Genomic DNA, 18,276 nt, shown 5'->3' with positions numbered 1-18,276 from the left:
AATTTAAAAAAAGAAGGGATATTTTTATATCTTAATAAGAAACTGCACAGTAAAAATTATCTATTTTATGACTGAAACGAGCAGAAAGCCAAAGTAACAAAATTTCTGTTTTATTAGTAATAAAATTATTTTGTTTTGAGGTTTCATTTTTTCATTACATGTAATTTTCTAAAATAACAGCATAATTTTTTTTAACTTTTATCATATTCATAACATGTACAGTTATACAATAAATTTCCTGTTATTCGTTACATATTTACAACATGTATGCATCAAATAAATAAGTAAAATTTCCCATGCATCTTATTTTAATATAGACAACAACAATAACCATTAAATATAGTAATATATATATATATATATATATCTTAGGTTATTGGTATTTTAATCTGACTTCAGACCTTTCAATTGTTTAGAATGGTACTCCTCAGGTGTACTGTAGTACCATTACATTTTAACAGATGAAGTTTTCATCTGGTTTGGTTAGTCTTTTCTTAAATTGAATTAGGGAAAATAGAGCTGTTAAATAATATTTTGATATCTTTACTTACTTCTTGAACAATTTTCCTTTCTTCTTCCCTTTCTTCAGTTAATTCTGCAACACTTTGTGCCAGTTTATCTCGTTCTTGTCGAATAACTGATAACTGGTTCTCTAGATCCTTAATCCGTTGTGTTTGCTCTTTGACTTCATTTTCTAATTCAATTACTTTCCAGTAATCATTTTCACTTTCACTTTCTGAAATTATAAATTAACTTTTTATTATTAGATAAAAAGTACATAGATTAGTAGATTATTGTTTTATATGATATAAGTTTAGACTTGTAATTATTCGGTTGATCCAGTGGAATTAATCATTTTTGGACTGAGTTAAATAAACCCATGTAAATTTTTAAATATATCTTTTATTACAGATTGGAAGTAATGTATGTCCTCATAGAGGGCTTTAAGTTAACAAGTAATATCTGTTAAATGGAGTTGTAGCATTTGATGAATCTGTTTCAGTTCATGAAAGATCATCACAGTATATTGTATTATTGGAAAAATGTTCAATAAAATGACACAATCAACTCAGTATAAAAATGGTGTAACATCTGAAACTACTGATTAATTTATTATATATTAAACAAAAACTAAATGCTCAACTATCTATTCAACTTGATTTTAGTCCTCTATCAGAACCAATTGTAACGAAATATGATATAAAAAAAAGAATTAAGCTGTATTGAAAGGTAAATTAAATTATTATTTAATTGAATGTAAACATACTATAATTAATTATGATAATGTAGATGATAGCAGCAGTTGTATCAATATCAGAGTAGTAGGAGTTCTGGGATAACTATTTTCACTGATTAGAGGCAGTCTATCTCTGTGCATTAAACACTCATTTCCTTACTCTTTACATTCTTTATTTCTTGGGAAATGATTCAGCTTCCACTCTAGTACCATCCATTGGGTCATACTGACACCTTCATGTAATCAACAGGGGAACCACTTCCTCATTGGAGTTTAGTGCCTGTAGAACTTTCCAAGGAATCTACGTATTTCCAAATCAAGGGTTGTACAATAACCAAAAATAATCACAGAAGTGCCTACTGGATAAAAGGTCAGATCTAATATTCCTTACAAATATAATCTAAAAAAGAAGAGCAGTATTCGTTTGCTCAGAGTTTCAATATACTTAGTAATCCTACAATTATAACCGCACTCAGCTGACTTCCATGGTGGAGTTTCTACCTTTCATCTGGAAGGTTCTGAGTTCAAATTCCAGTTTGGCTTTGCATTTTTCCACATGTTACAAAACCAGTTTATCATCCAAAAAAAAAGAAGTAGTATAACTGTAATTTCATTAGGCTTATAATTATCAGAATGAGAAAAAATAAGAATATTCATGCAAGTATGAATTATCACAATAACTAATTCCTATACATAGTTGTTCTTTTGTGTAGAGATTACAGGATGTATAATTTAATGAAAATTGATATCTAATTAATAGTTATAACTGATAAAGTATCAAACAGCTATTATAGTACATGGTTTACTTTATTTTGTGTTAATATCAATTATATATTGATATATTAAACACAAATATTTTGTGTTTACTGTTTCTATGAAGCAAATGTGTTAAATATAATTAAACTTAGATTTACATACATGCACTATATCTGATCTGATTTGTAATCTATACATGCTATCATGCATAAATTATAAAAAAAAAATAATAATAATAAAAAGAAATACGATTATCTGTCAACATAGTGTATAAAGTTTTGTGCTGGCTAGATGACTTAATTTTTTATTTATAATTTATTTTTTAATTTTTAAACAGTGATAATAATTTTTTATATTTCTTATTTTAACAAGATTGAGATTTTTTCTTCAGCCATGTATTATTTCATTTACTGTAGCAAATAAAGCTAATCAATCTCATTACCTGATGTCCAAATAAAAAGCATAATGATTCAAAGTTACCCTTCTTACCTGTCAAAGGTATTGGCTGTATGACCCTACACTTATTTCTTTACAAGTATAAATTCACTACAAGTTTGAAACATATACTTGAGAATATTCATGGAAATTTTATTAAACATGAATAATCTAGTGAATGAATGGCTTACATTAAATATCTCAACTAAAAATTTACTGAATTCCTGCTATTCAAAAGTAGAGATCAGCAAAGCGGAAGAATTCTGGAGATATAGTATCCAACTTTTCTATCTCTCACCACACCAGAATGAAAATTTCTGTTATTATTTAATGAATATAAAAATAACTTATATCCCATACATATAAATAATGGAAATGATTGGGGAAAAACAAAAGCCACTTAAAGTATTAAATATTTAAAAGAAAGGATTTTAAATGTCCAGTAACATACTTTTATAATGTTTAACATCTATTTTATTGTTAGTTATGGGACAAATTTACTTTAATTTTATTGTCTATTTATGTAATTTTTATTGTCTATTTATGTAACTGTATAGGTTGAGAAAATACTTATTAGTTCAGCCATGGTATATTATAAATTATATGTAATGAATGGAATCTTTTAACTTTTTATTAATTTTTGTGCAAAGTAATGTTTTAATGAGTTATCATAGGAGGAGATGATCTTTTAAAATCATTCATTTTTATCCAAACATTTAAGCTGTACCACTAAAAATTAATATTTTTTATAATAGTTTTTTTATTATTACGTGCTAAAAAAAAATGTACTACTTTTGAAAAACCACTGAATTTTTAATCAGTAATTGAAAGAAAGGTTAATTAATTAATTTTTTAGACTTTTTTAAATTTACTGTGATGATTTGCATTCTTGCTTGTGTGTATGTGCACAATTATTTCAACAAGTTCATAAAGATTTATAATTGTTGGGTTTTTCTTATTTTTTTAAAACATCATTTAAACATTTTGTGTCAGTGAATAACAAAGAGGTTTGTACTTTCTACTTTTGTATTCCTGTAAGGAGGATTTAGGAGATATCTGAAAAACCTGAAAGTTTATCTTTTGGATCTTAAGCTTATCTGTCCATCTGTCCACTTCTATCAGTATTCTTTATAAATAAAATATTAAACTAAATTTTTAAAAAATATTTTATTTGTTTGCTGTTTATAATAATTTTAGTTTATTTTAAGAAATTTAGACAAAATAAAATACTATAACAATATACTTCAGACTCATTAATCAAAATTAATTATATTTGATAAATTGTATTTCCTATTTTATTTGTTCTAATGTAAAATTTAATTAAATTGCAAAGAAAATGTTTTTCTAAATAATGTATTTTTTTTTAATAACTTTATAGTCGCATCAACAATTAAAGTCATTAGCGACTTATCAGTGTAACTGTACCGGTAAATTTGTAGTCTTGAACAAAATTCAGGTCGCCACTTCTGAAACATGTGGTTAATTGAAACCCAACCACCAAAGAACACTGGTATCCATGATCTCTCAAATCTGAATAAAAGTAACTACCTTTATTACGATTTGAACCTGAGAAATTTGACTTCGAAATCAGCTGATTTATGAAAATGAGTTTACTACTAGACCAACCCAGTGGGTTAATGTATTTTTAAATCTCACAACAAGTAAACTAACATTTTATTAATGGTCAGATGAATTAAAAAGAATAATTTTAAAAATATTTGGGAAAAGTATGAATGGTTTGTATGTATTTTTTATCTTCCCCTCACAGATTGGAACTGGAAAGATTCTTATTCTAGAAACTTTATAAAATTTTCTTTCTTCATCATGGTTTGATTTTTTTCATATTTTTCTGGCACCTTTAACTTTTGTGTTTTGTTTTTATTGAAACATAAAATATCTTTTTTTTACTAAAATACTTTTTTACAATAATTAATAATTTTATTTATCCTGAGTTTTACTTGAGATGAAAGTATGAATATGAAATGAAAAATATGCAAACCCATGTTTTTTTAAGTAGTTCCCTTAGATCATTAAATTTTTCTAATATGCATGACATGTACAAGTACATACAATTGCTGATGGTCATGGCAGTTAGTAGTATCATTATAAAATGTGAATTACATGTCCTATAAAAAATGACCAGTTATCGATCTTATTCAGAACTCTGATTACAAAAATGGACATAAAATAGTAATTAACATAAAATGAAACACTTTAATAGTGTGTAAGAGTTCAAAGATTATAAAGTATAAATTTGGGTAGTAAAAAATATAGCAAGCTGTTGAATTGAAAATATTTTGTTTTGAAACCTAGTAATGCATTACTGTTCAAATCACCTTAAAGAAAACAATTTTATACATATTTAACAAATTAATAGTAGAAATTTAAGTAACAACCATAAAAACTGGGCTGAACTAGTTATTTTCTGGAAATATAGGTCTTATAGCAGTTAAATATAAGTTTATTTTAAAGTATAATAACCCATTCTAAGGCCAAGCGCCCACTGGAATGATCTGATAGCAATATGACAGAGGTACAATAGTGATATGATGTCATTTAAAAGCTGAATGAAGGTTAGCATTGAATCAGCATTCATAAACATAGTCCAACAAGTGAAACACAAGCAACAATTGTACCTCCGCTGTAAGAGTGTTGCATTTTCCACTTTATTTAATTTCTAGTATGTTGTTTGTTTACTGAATGTACCTACTTTTTCATTATGTTGTCACCATTTTCTATAAATCTATCCATTCAATAATTTGAATTATTAGTAATTACTCTGTAATGATAAAAAGGTGCTTATTATTAAGTACGATCCAGAATTTAATATTAAATTTCCATCTTTAATCGAAAAGCTTCCTTGTTTATTTGAGTACACAAATTCTGATTATGGCAAAAGTTTTGCAAGATAAAATTAAATATCTGCTATTGCATTCTGTAAAAATCTGAAATCTTCCAGGATACAGTATTAAGTTCTTTAAAAATACTTAACTCACCTTTCTCATTAATACCCTCAAACATGGATGCATTTAGTTGCACTGTTTTCTGATATCATAATTTACCTACATTAAATATAAGGCATAATCACCAGAAAGGGAAACCATGACAGCATTTTTATAAGTTTTGTCATGAAATAATGGATCAGTTTGGTGTGCTTTTAATAAATAATAATAAAGTTCCATCACTAACATGTTACTATCAGATCAATTCTTGTGTCGCTTTGGTGGACATTCTTATTCAATGATCTGTGACTTTTGAAGTGGTCAGGATACATTATGTTTCTTTTCATTCCTGATGAGATTTAAAGAATGTTTTTTATATATTGAATGGTTATTACTTCTTATTTTAGTAATTATTTTTTATTTAATTAAAATAGTGTACTTTCTTGTTATTTTTTGAAACAAAAATAATTAATCACACAAAAATAAATTGAAAGCAATTTTTATTTGCACACTGAAAACAAAAAATGTATTCAAATCATGTTTATTATCATTTGTTTATTTTTTTCTACTTTTTTTGTATTTTAATTCTTATTTTGAATATTTAATTTTTAATAATATTTCATTTTTATGCATATTTAGTTTTATTATTTTTATTAGTATTTTTGCCTGATACATTTTTTGGAGTACATATATTTTTGTATGAATTTTTTTTCTTTTTAGTAAATATATAAATTATGTATCAGATTGTGCAAACACTAGTAAAACGTTTATATACCTATTAGATAAATATAGTACACCCATAGAGAATTCAGTTAAGCACCTGTCTTCCTGTTTAACTCATCAGTTAGGTCAGAATTCTTCTGTTTGAAGCAATCCAGATCTTCTTCTAGTCGTTTCAATTTTTTCCGTACACATTCTGATTCTTTATATGCTGCTGTCAGCTCTGCTTGTAGCCCTAATAACAAACAAAGAAATCAGTATTTTCTCTAATTTAGTTTAAATTCATAAACACAAAATTTTATGGTAATGTTTTTTTTTTAATACTGCTTATCAGTCATCACCATCCTTTATTCATAAAAACTTGCCAGTTTATTATAAATTGTTTTTATGGTAGAGCACTTTACGGTGCAGAAAAGTTCAATTAATCTTAGAAATTTCTAAGTTTGACTTCAATATCAACTTTCATTTGGTAAAATGTTATTTTTTAACTCGGCAGAACCAAAACAATTATAGACTCAAGATTTGCTTACTGAAGTAACCAAGTAAACATTTTCTTTTTTTTTCTAAATAAAATATAAATTTCCTAAAAAACGACAAAATGTAATGATATAATAAATAAATCATATTGTTTTGAGTGTATTGAATGTGTTTAAGGTAATTTAATATGAATTTCTTCAAACCTTGAAAAAAAAGTCTATTAAATTATTATGTTATTAAATTAGGTTGTAAATGGAATGTTACTTTCCACCTGCTACTGAACTATCATTATTAATATCTACCTAATTCCATACATCTTTGTTTAGAAAAAGTTAATGGATGAGATTATTTTATACGTTATTTGAAGAGCAAATAGTTTTCATGTTCATGTATTATTAATCTTTAAGGGTAATTTGTCAATTGAGGCACTAGGATCTTTACATATTTTGTCTTAAAGAAAATGGGATATAGTAGTCGTTAATGTGTAAAAAGTGGTATCCAATGTGTCTTAAATGGAACACGATATTAATTGGAAAATATTGCAAGCAAGATTATTTTTAGAATTCTCTCTAATTCTTAGGAAAAATATATCTTGAGGGATTTGGTATTTCATTTTAATTCAAATGTTACAGAAATTATAATTTGTTCACGCTTAATAATAATATTTAATACAATAATAATTCTTATATGTAATAAAAAAGAATAATGGAATAAAGTAGGAAGTGATAACATATGATGAAAAAGGTTAGTAATACTGCTAGTATAATTTTAGGTAGATCATGGTCTTTGGAAAAGCTATAAATAAATAAGACTTTTATTCTGATCAGTACATCATAATACATTATATAAATCACACCAGTAACAGCTTTATATCTTTAGAGCTGTCCTTGCTAAACTTGTAAAGCTGCTAATGTGGTACCTACATAATATACCTTATTACGTAAATTAAATGATGATAAAAATTTTAATTAAATCAGTATTTTACGTTTGGATCCTCCAAATAATTATTTTCTCTCAATTTACTTGGTAAGATTTAATTTTATAGAATGTATAGGCGTAAATATTTCTTAATATTAATTTTCTGGATATTATTAAGGTATTGTATATTTATTTTTAGTTTTCAGTGTTACAAATAAATGTAGAAACAAAATGTAGTTAACGTAGTGTTATTTAAATTTTTTACTAAGATTAATCAGCAGTACACGAGCAAAGTTATATAAATAAAATGTTGCCAAATTTAAGGTATGAGTCAATGAAACTTAATAAAAGATTTAGTAAGTATTATAAGGACAATTAGAAGTAACAGTTCTGAGATAATTAGTGTGATATAATATTTAATTAGATAAATTAAATATGAAGCATGTGTGTAGGTGTGTCTGTTTTTTCTGTTGATTAATTTATTTGGATACAAATTGTAGGCATATGTACCTAATTCTAAATTAAAAATCCTTTCATTGCTAGTCCATATTTATTAGCAATATTTAAGTACAAAAGTCTTTAAATTACCATAATTTTTTAATAAATATTTAAGAATTGAAAACATTACTTTTAGTTTAAAAAAATATGTTAAAAACATATTTATTAGTTTCTACTTAAAAAAAAAATTCATCTACAGTCTCACTTTCTAAATACTTTGAAACAAATTTTCAGAAAATATTTTTTGAACTGTAATGGAATTTCTTCTTCAATTGAAAATTTACCTATATCTGAAATAAGTGATGTGAACCAACTGAAGTAAAAGTAATTAAGTTTTTTCCTAATTGTTTCCTTGACTCTATGACTCAGTGAACTATGTATCATTCTGATTAATTTAGAGCACAATATTAAAATCACAACTTAATAATTACAATTTTTATTTTGGAATTGAAACTTTTTAACGAAATGAGTTGACAAAAAATTCTAACTACGTTTATAATTTGATTTAGTACTTTTTTTTGTAACATCTTATTTTGTTTGTACTAGTTTTGCCTTTTTAATTCTATATGATAAAATAACACGATTACCACCATTTTGTTTAGCTTTACAATAAAATATTTTTTGGAAAAACGGAATATTAATGATATACTGGATTAATTTTTCTCAACTTTTTCCTCCAATTACTGATTCAGAAGATAAAGGAAAAATTTTGTATACAGGATCCCATCTTATTAAAAACCTACGATGGTGAAATTTTCACGCAAATTAACAGAAGAAACTGAAGTATTTTTTCAAAAAATTACACTTCTTGGAATTAAACAAAAATTGTGATAGATTGAGGAGACCAATTTACAACACTACCGCAGAAAGTTTCTCAACACACGGGCATAAATTTGAAATAAATTAGCCTTATAAGAGAGTCCTGCAAAAACTATGTTTGATTGTAATGAATTATTGAAAGATTAGTTAGTCAGTTATTAATTAAATTAACATCTTTCTCAAAATTCATCAATTGCATCACTTCTCTAATTAACCCATCACTGTGCTTTATACCCGTATGGTCTAATGCCTCATTTAACCAGGGTGCAATCTGTAGTCCAGCCATTCATTAGTCCAATCATGTTCGATTGTCAGTTTTGTTGCTACTTTCCTGCACCAGATTCACTGTTTCCAAATACACCCTAGCAAGTAGGATCTTCACATTTATTTTCATATGCTCTAAAAGAGTACCTCCAAGAATTATTATTAAATCATGATTACTACTGCGAGCATCATTATTGATTGATACTTCTCAAAAATCAAAATGGGATTTACTCATATTACAGTTCTACTTTGAACAAAATGTTAAAAATTCTGTACAGATCTTTATGTGAATTCTTCAAGAGGCAAGATATAAAATTTTTATTGGAAATTTCTATGGCTCAACAAAACTCAGGTACATCAGAATTTAGTTTAGAAGATATACTAACCTGATTCTCAGAAGATGATAAAAAAGACACATTATTTATTGACGAGAAGCTTGTTACTAATATTAGAAAAAATTTCAGAATATTATTTTTTTTAAATAATTGTAAATCACTTGCCCTAGAAATGTATCTTGTCCTGTGATTAAAGTACATAGAAGTTAAGAATATCTTCTACTAAAATAAAACTGTTGGTGAGAAATTCTCAGGAAACATTTTAAAAATAAATAGGGTAGTTCTTTGTTTAAAAGAACAAAGTAACAATTTTTAACAACTGATTGTTAGAGAATATATTCTTTGATTTTTTAGAAACTTTTTGAATAACTATTTCATGTTAAGATTTTTTCTCACGCATAAAATAACTTTCAGTTGTGTTTTCTAGCAAAATATTTCAACTGTAAACACAAACCTTCAGTAATCCATTTCTTTTTATTCTTATAACTAGTTTTAAAATTATTATTAACACGCCTGCTCTTTGTTGTTTTTTAATTACTTCTTTAATTTCAAAATTCCTCGATGGCAGTCCGACCTTATCAGTATTGCGTTACCTCCTTAGTACCTCACAGGTGAAACTTCTGAAATTATACTGCATAATATTTTCTTTATTAATCCTTTCACTAGCAGTTTATGTGTATACACGTGTACAAACCACCAATCTGACCTTTGATATTCCTGAGCAAACCTTTTCATCAAATATTTTCTCATTGAATTATCCCATACTCTTACTTTCTTGTTTCTCCTCAAATACTCTTTTTAAACTTCACCTTCATAGTCTGTACCTTATTCTCAAAATTTTTCCTACCAGTCCATGTATCTTCTCGTATGTAATTATCAGAAAGAAGTATCTACTACACAAAATTTAATTGCACTGTTTGGGGAATTCTTTATTTTATATTCTGTTCTCTATATATTATAATATGAAAAAAAATAGTCATATACATTTTCATTCACCTCCCTTAAAACATTTAAAGTGTGAAATTCAAAATAAGAATAAAATGTACTATAACATTGTTGCGTACAGCATTTAGCTAAGTTAGCAGGACCTAATCAGCTATTTTTGTATTTTCTATATACTCATATTTCTGTTTTATTTATCTTCCGTTCAGTAATACTTAAACTCATGAAGATTAAGGTGCTCATAATATGAATAAAAATTGTATATATATTTTTTCATTTATATAGGACTCATTTATTTTTATGTATAAACCAGATCTTATTAATTATTAAGCTGAAAAACTTCCCTACTTTTAGAAGAAAAAAAAAAAGTATTTTTAATTTTAAACTCTTTTTTGTGATAAATGTAACTATGTGCGACTAATTTATTTTTATGTAACACTCACAAATGTGTATTACTTGTTTAAGTTATTAAGGGAATTAATAATGCTTATAAATCAAAATCATTATGACACTGGTAAGTAACTTATAGTTACTTCAATGTTGGTTATTTCATGCCAGCTGGCAGCAACAACTATATTTACTAATATTCAATATGTTTCCCCCGGTTTTTATAAGGTACACCTTCATTCATTTATAATACTTATTTTGTAACACATTTTAATTATTTTTATACAATTGAGAGTTTTAAAAAACTATTTTTTTTTTTTCAATATTGTGTATAGATAAGTTACTACTATCTAAGGTCACTGTCAATGTATTGTTATTAATTGATCTGGAGTTCGATTTTGAACAAATTTTGAAGATCAGTGGAAACCAGATAATACGTAAAACCTTCATCTGATAATCAAAAAGTTAATGAAAATCTTCGTTGCTAATTTTCTGCCAAAAAAAGGCAAACTTTTCATGATAAATTTTGAGATAAATATTATAACATTACTCTCCAATGGGGATCTGGCTGAATAGTTTATATAATTTAGTTTCAATTTCTATATGCCACACAATTCTTGGAATTGATGAAGGTTTTCTTCAAGGAAGCATGAGCCTGTTTTTGGGTGGCCTGTTAACATCTGCAAGAAAGGAAATTTGTTGCACCATGTATTTTAGATGATCAAAGTAAAAATTGCTGATCAATAATGTCCTGTGTTCATTCTGGGTAAAGGTACAGTGACTCTAGAATGATTTTAAATGAGATGAGTATCCACTGTTTGAAACTACCCAGTCGGATGGCTTTTTCTTGTTTTGTGGAGCTTCTGTAGGTAGATTATCACTTTTTATGATCCAATCCTTTCCCTTATACTTGATTTATTATTTCCAGAAATGTTTTATGGGTTTTGGCTCACTGTAAGCTAAAGATACAGTACAGAGACTGCAGCGATATTATGTGTTTTTTGGTTAGATGGAGGCGACTTTCTCTATAAATCAGTCTGGGTACTCGATTTCTAGTACGGTGACTGTACAAAAAGTCTAATAAGTGCCTATATAGTAAGATTCATCCAATTGTCCCTATTTTGTAAAATATAGTAGGTATGTGGGAACAGAAAACTTTGATTTGTTAAATTGCAACAAATTACCTAAACTGGGCGATGATGATATCAGAAATTCCCTGAGTATGCCCATTTAGTGCTTATGATGAGGTCGGCTAATCTTAAATTTTTAAAAAGAAGAATAAAAACAATATTCTTTTTAAAGGTACAGCTCACAAAAACGAACCTACTGGTTTTTAAAAAATAATTTTTACTTTCCCGTTTTACTGGTGCGTAGCAGCTATAGTTACAAAAGGGAAAGTGAATAGATCAGTCAAAAACTTTAATATCCGTTTTTTTTTGGTGAATTTTGATTTCATAACTCCCTGAATCTAAAAAACGTATAAGAAATCACAGAAATTTCCGGAAGATGTATGCACATAGGTGTGTTGGCCTACATTTTGATAAATATCTTCGGACTGGCACAATGTAAATTCTTCAGAAATGGCTCAAAAAAATTATAAATATGGGTGCCACTGATGCCATTTAATTTTGGATAAAAGTAAAAAAGGGAGGGAGATAGTTTTCGTAATTTTAAATTTTTGTACAACGGTCGTAGGAAATTGAGGTTTTATAGAAAGAAAGTTCTCATTGTTATTTAAAATTTCATCCTTTTAAGTCGATCGGATTTCGGGATGGAGGATATTCAACATTATTTCTAAACAGTTTTTTGCCAATATCTCTTAAATTTTATCCAAAAGGTTGAAATTTGGCTAAATGTATTCCAGCTTTGGCCTGATTTTCTATCACATCGGACAAGGGTTCATCTCTGTGTAGACATATATTTTTTTCCTTCGGCACTAGCTATACAGAGTTTCCCGGAAGATGTTGGTTATAATTAAGGGACTGGTTCATGACATGAAAATAGACAAAAAGTTAATGTTGATAAATGTTAAATAAATCTTCTTATTTTTCTTCGGTCTGTCATTTTCTGTTTTTCAATAAAAATCTATATCTTAAGTACGGATTAAGATATTTTATTGAAGTTTGGTGCGTACCAAATTTACATTACCGAATATTAATGGTTTTACCAAAGTAGCACCCAATTACATTTTCTAAAAAATAATTTGAAATAATTTAAAATTTGATTTTTTTTAAATTCCAAAATGGCGGCTATTAAATTTTTTTAATCGTTAATAGTAAATATTAGTTTTATCACATTATGTTTTATTAGATAAAATGTTAAGATTTTTGTTGTGAACGGCGAACCTCCTTCTTCGCTCGGTTGGGGTTAGTGTGAAAACAATCACACACGTGTTTAACAAATTACTGTTTGAAGGATACTTCCCGGTATGTTGGAAGAAGGGTATTATTGTTAAATTGTTGTTTAAGGGAGGCGACATGATTCCCATTGTTACTTCATCGTATAGGTCCTTGACGTTGCTGCCGGTTATTGGTAAGGTTTTGAAAAGATTCTGTACCATTTATACCTTAGGTGTTTAGGTACCTTAGGTCATTTTATACTTGCGTATAAATGACAGGCTGATCTCACAAATCTTATTGATGTAAAATCAGTACGGGTTTCGTCCCGGAAAGAATACAGAAGACACCATTTTTGTTTAATTGATTTTATTATTTTCAAAAGTTCAACTTTGAACATGTCTTCGGTGTATGTAATTTTAATCAATCGGCAATTTCCGATTTTCAGGTCGAAGCGTTTGAGATTTTTTTAGTTTTCAGACAATGATACGGAGCATTAACCATTACTATGACGGATCCTTCAGCGACAATTTCGATGAGTTATTAAAACCACGCATAAAATTGTCACCATTCATTTCATCGTGATACTCTTGGGAAGATCTGGAATACCGATGAACCACCGTTCAAAAACCCATTTTCACTTCCAACGTAACTATTAATCGTTTACCTTTTCCATCCGAAATTTTCATCTCAGTAGACAAACTTTTCATAAAAGCCTCTTTAGTGCGCTTAATTTCTTTATCCACCCGCTCCTTTTCCTGTACATGTCCGCATTAATCCAAGTTTCATCTAGATTATAAATTGTCTTACCATCTTCACGAAATTGCTTAATTTCTCTTAAATATTCCATATGCCATCAAATAATATGTTCGCGTTCAATCAATAAAAAATTATTTTTTCTACACATGAAACGAAATTCATTGATTTTTAAAACATGTTTTTTTTCGTCTTCAGTCATTTGACTGGTTTGATGCAGCTCTCCAAGATTCCCTATCTTTTCTTTCTTTTTCCTGTTTAGCCTCCGGTAACTACCGTTTAGATAATTCTTCAGAGGATGAATGAGGATGATATGTATGAGTGTAAATGAAGTGTAGTCTTGTACATTCTCAGTTCGACCATTTCTGAGATGTGTGGTTAATTGAAACCCAACCACCAAAGAACACCGGTATCCACGATCTAGTATTCAAATCCGTGTAAAAATAACTGGCTTTACTGGGACTTGAACGCTGTAACTCTCGAATTTCCAAATCAGCTGATTTGGGAAGACGCGTTAACCACTAGACCAACCCGGTGGGTTAAGATTCCCTATCTAGTGCTAGTCGTTTCATTTCGGTATACCCCCTACCACCTACATCCCTAACAATTTGCTTTACATATTCCAAACGTAGCCTCCCTACACAATTTTTTTCTTCTACCTGTCCCTCCAATATTAAAGCGACTATTCCAGGATACCTTAATATGTGGCCTATAAGTCTGTCTCTTCTTTTAGCTATGTTTTTCCAAGTGCTTCTTTATTCATCTATTTGTAGCAACACCGCTTCATTTGTCACTTTGTCCACCCATTTGATTTTTAACATTCTCCTATAGCACCACATTTCAAAAGCTTCTAATCTTTTCTTCTCAGATACTCCGATCGTCCAAATTTCACATCCATATAAAGCGACACTCCAAACATATACTTTCAAAAATCTTTTCCTGACGTTTAAATTAATTTTTGATGTAAACAAATTATATTTCTGACTGAAGGCTCGTTTTGCCTGTTCTATTCGGCATTTTATATCGCTCCTGCTTCGTCCATCTTTAATAATTCTAATTCTACTTCCCAAATAACAACATTCTTCTACCTCCATAATCTTGTCTCCTCCTATTTTCACATTCAGTGGTCCATCTTTGTTATTTCATTACTTTCGTTTTGTTCCTGTTTATTTTCATGCGGTAGTTCTTGGGTAGGACTTCATCCATGCCATTCATTGTTTCTTCTAAATCCTTTTTACTCTCAGCTAGAATTACTATATCATCAGCAAATCGTATCATCTTTATCTATTTCACCTTGTACTGTTACTCCGAATCTAAATTGTTCTTTAACATCATTAACTGCTAGTTCCATGTAAAGATTAAAAAGTAACGGGTATAGGGAACTTCCTTGTCGGAGTCCCTTTTTTATTACGGCTTCTTTCTTATGTTCTTCGATTATTACTGTTGCTGTTTGGTTCCTGTAAATGTTAGCAATTTTAAAACATGATGTAATGTAATTCTAGAATTACACTAGAATTAAAACTTGATGTAATGTAATTCTAGAAAAATTGGGCGTTTAGAATCGGTATTCACGGCATTCAATTCCGTGAATGATCGTTATTGAAATAAAACGAATGTACTTTTTTCTGATAGTGGTTTTTAGTAAAATCGTCTAATTTTTCAATCGTTTTCATACACTTTCGAGTCTTTTTTGGGCTAACGTGTTTATCATCGATATTGTGTTTATTATATTAAAAATTGTTCTTTCGCTAACACCTGTTGCACTACTTGCTTTACGAGAAATATCTCTGACTGCAGTTTGAAGGTTATCTTGTTTTAAGGTTATATATACGTTTCTGATTACTTTTTTCGGGGCTACTTAAGGGGTTTCCCGGTTTATGTTTCACGACAGAATCACTCATTTTTAAAACCCGATTGGCAGAAAAACACAAAGTAAATTAAAATTAATGAAAATAACACTGAATAAAACCTATAAAACTGTATCATACAGTACAAAGTAACACGATAGCATAGATTAAAATATTTTCTTTCACTGAACTAAATAATTTCGTGAAGCATTACGAATGACGTTATCGTTTAACATCAAAGACTCAACAAAAATTGCTTATCATTAGCATGTCACGGCGGTAAACAAGTGTTAGCTTACAGTACATTATACGTATAAAGCAATAAATGCACTTGCACGTGGGAGAGAGAGAATGATTCAGCCTAAACTACTGAGATATTATTCATGCATAAGGAATACATATTTGTATCTGCTGCACCGTTTCTTGAGACGGACATTAATACACGTAAAGGAATGATTTGAATGGTGATAAGCAAGACAAATCAAAGTTCAGTTATTTGGCTACTTATCACTAAAAGGAAAGCGCACGGAAGTTTTGTTTTTGTTGAGTTTATAGTTGTATTTATTAATTATTAAATCGCCTACTTTATCAGTTTTTATGAATCTCGAAACAATTGTCAAATACACTATGCTAGATGAGCTAAACGGAAAAAATGTAAATCAGCACTATAAAAGAAATTATTTGAAGTAAGAAAGAACTGCATCGTAATTTAGGAATGATTTTTTGGAAACATATTTTTATATTTTTAGAAAGTGAATCGATTTTAGATTTGTATTTATTTATTCTTTATTTCTAAATGGAAACTAACTGGGAATGTTTAATTAGGAATAAAGGTTATGGTGCAAGGAACTTGCCTCCGGGTAGTAACTGTATGTTGATGATTATTTTTTATGTATTTATTTAATTTTATAAATAAAATAAGTAAATAGCTAATAAAAGTAAATAGCAAGTAAATAAAATATACTTACTGTCCATTCCAGAACTTTTTACAATTACTTCTCGTTGTAAATCTCCAACTTGAATTTTTAAATTATTAATTTCCTTTTCGCTTTGTTTTAACTCCGTTTGTAGATCACTTATCTGACGATCAGCCTTAGATTCTATGTTTACCAGATTTTCCCTGTAACATAGAATATCCATTATAGCATTATTATACATTTATAGTAACTTAAAATAATAATGTTAAAAAAAAAATAATAAGAAAAATGTATTCTGAAGTGTGATAATACTAAACAGTGTTAAAAAATCCCTTTCGGCACGCTGGAAGGCGGAGGTAGATTTCACCTGTGGTAAGTAGGGGATAAAAAAGATTTCCACCTTAAAGTTAAGAAAAACTTCAAATTTACTCAATATGACGATGTTTGCATGTGGAAAAAGTTTCACATGTTTAGCATACAAGCCCCATCTTCTTACAATTACAGCAACGTTTTGGTCACCCCTCGCCGTAAACGTTGCTCATATCAAAAATTGTTGCAGACAAAAGTTTTAGGTAATGTTTAGAGGACTAAAGATCACTTTAACCCGATTCGATACTGTGGCTATTAAGGGAGATATGATTTTTTTTTTGTCTTCGAAACCCCATTTTTTTCACTCCCTGGGCCAATGATTTGTGATATCAAAAACTTTTACTCATATAAGTTTTAGGCTGTTATCCAAAAAAATAGTAGGAACTTTAAACGAATTCGATATTTTTACTTAATAGGAAAGTTATACGGATATTTTTTTTTCGAAAAAGCCCCCATGGTCCAATTTTGCCAATTAACGAACTCGACCTATATTTTGGGTCGTTATATTTTATGTACCAATTTGAAAGTAACCGGCGCAAAATGACGGCAGTTATCGTGTCCACAATATATATATATATATTTGAACTTTTGAAATTACGGTGGTTTTGGGGTCTGGGGGATGTGAAACGCGAAGATATGTCGTCATTTTCCGGAAGTTGAACCATGGTATCCATTACAATAAGTAGTTTTCTTATGAAATCTACCTAATAAGATTCGTAGAAAAATAGGTGAATGAAATCAAATTTTTAGGTGAACTGAAAAATATGCGAATTTTTTTTAATGCAAAACATGATAAAAATAAGGGTAGTATATCGCGTATTAAGACAGTTATTTTAATGATGAATGGGAATTTAGAGGGTTAAAATTATAGATTTGATTAGAATACTTCATAAATCAAGATAGATATTATTGATGTACATGCTGTTAAAAAATATGGTTTGTTTAAAGGATTTGCAAGTAAAAAAGTAATTACAGTTCATTCGGTTAGTGGAGGAGAATAAACCTTCTAAACTGCAAGTAATTTTATATAATACGAGTACTATGATTGCTATGCAAAAATTTTAATTACCTGTAGTTGCCAAATTAAATATCTTTAAGTGATGTTCCCTGTTTCTCAAACATAATGTCTCTTAGCGACCTTAATTGTATATTGTACATCCTATATTGCTTCTAACTGAGTGTTTGCAGCGATAATTTATTTTATTAGTGGTATTAAGTTTTTTGGTTTTTTTTATCAAAATGTTATTCTATCTTTTCAGCACGCATAATTGATTTTCGGAAATATTTTATGGGTTTTATTTTTACTAATTAAAATTTTGTT

At 28.4% G+C, this 18,276-nt stretch overlaps 1 protein-coding gene across 11 annotated transcripts in view; it reads right to left on the bottom strand.

Annotated features, from left to right (window-relative positions):
• LOC142324914 (uncharacterized) overlaps nucleotides 1-18,276 on the bottom strand; it is a 188,173-nt gene that overhangs the window by 67,901 nt on the left and 101,996 nt on the right. For all 11 annotated transcript variants that reach the window (XR_012756437.1, XM_075366045.1, XM_075366049.1 and 8 more), the window contains exons 3-5: nucleotides 16,638-16,789; nucleotides 6,191-6,325; nucleotides 552-736 (exon numbers count right to left, since the gene is read on the bottom strand). Coding sequence is in view for 10 of the 11 variants with exons in the window: in XM_075366045.1 (XP_075222160.1) it covers nucleotides 552-736; nucleotides 6,191-6,325; nucleotides 16,638-16,789 (472 nt within the window). In the remaining variant the exon portion in view is untranslated. The remainder of the gene's footprint in view (nucleotides 1-551; nucleotides 737-6,190; nucleotides 6,326-16,637; nucleotides 16,790-18,276) is intronic.

Source organism: Lycorma delicatula, chromosome 5, assembly GCF_047948215.1.
Source record: "Lycorma delicatula isolate Av1 chromosome 5, ASM4794821v1, whole genome shotgun sequence".
In the NCBI taxonomy this organism is placed as follows: Eukaryota; Metazoa; Arthropoda; class Insecta; order Hemiptera; family Fulgoridae; genus Lycorma; species Lycorma delicatula.
The sequence above is the reverse complement of the archived record's forward strand: the minus strand, read 5'-3'. Positions and strand labels throughout refer to the sequence as shown.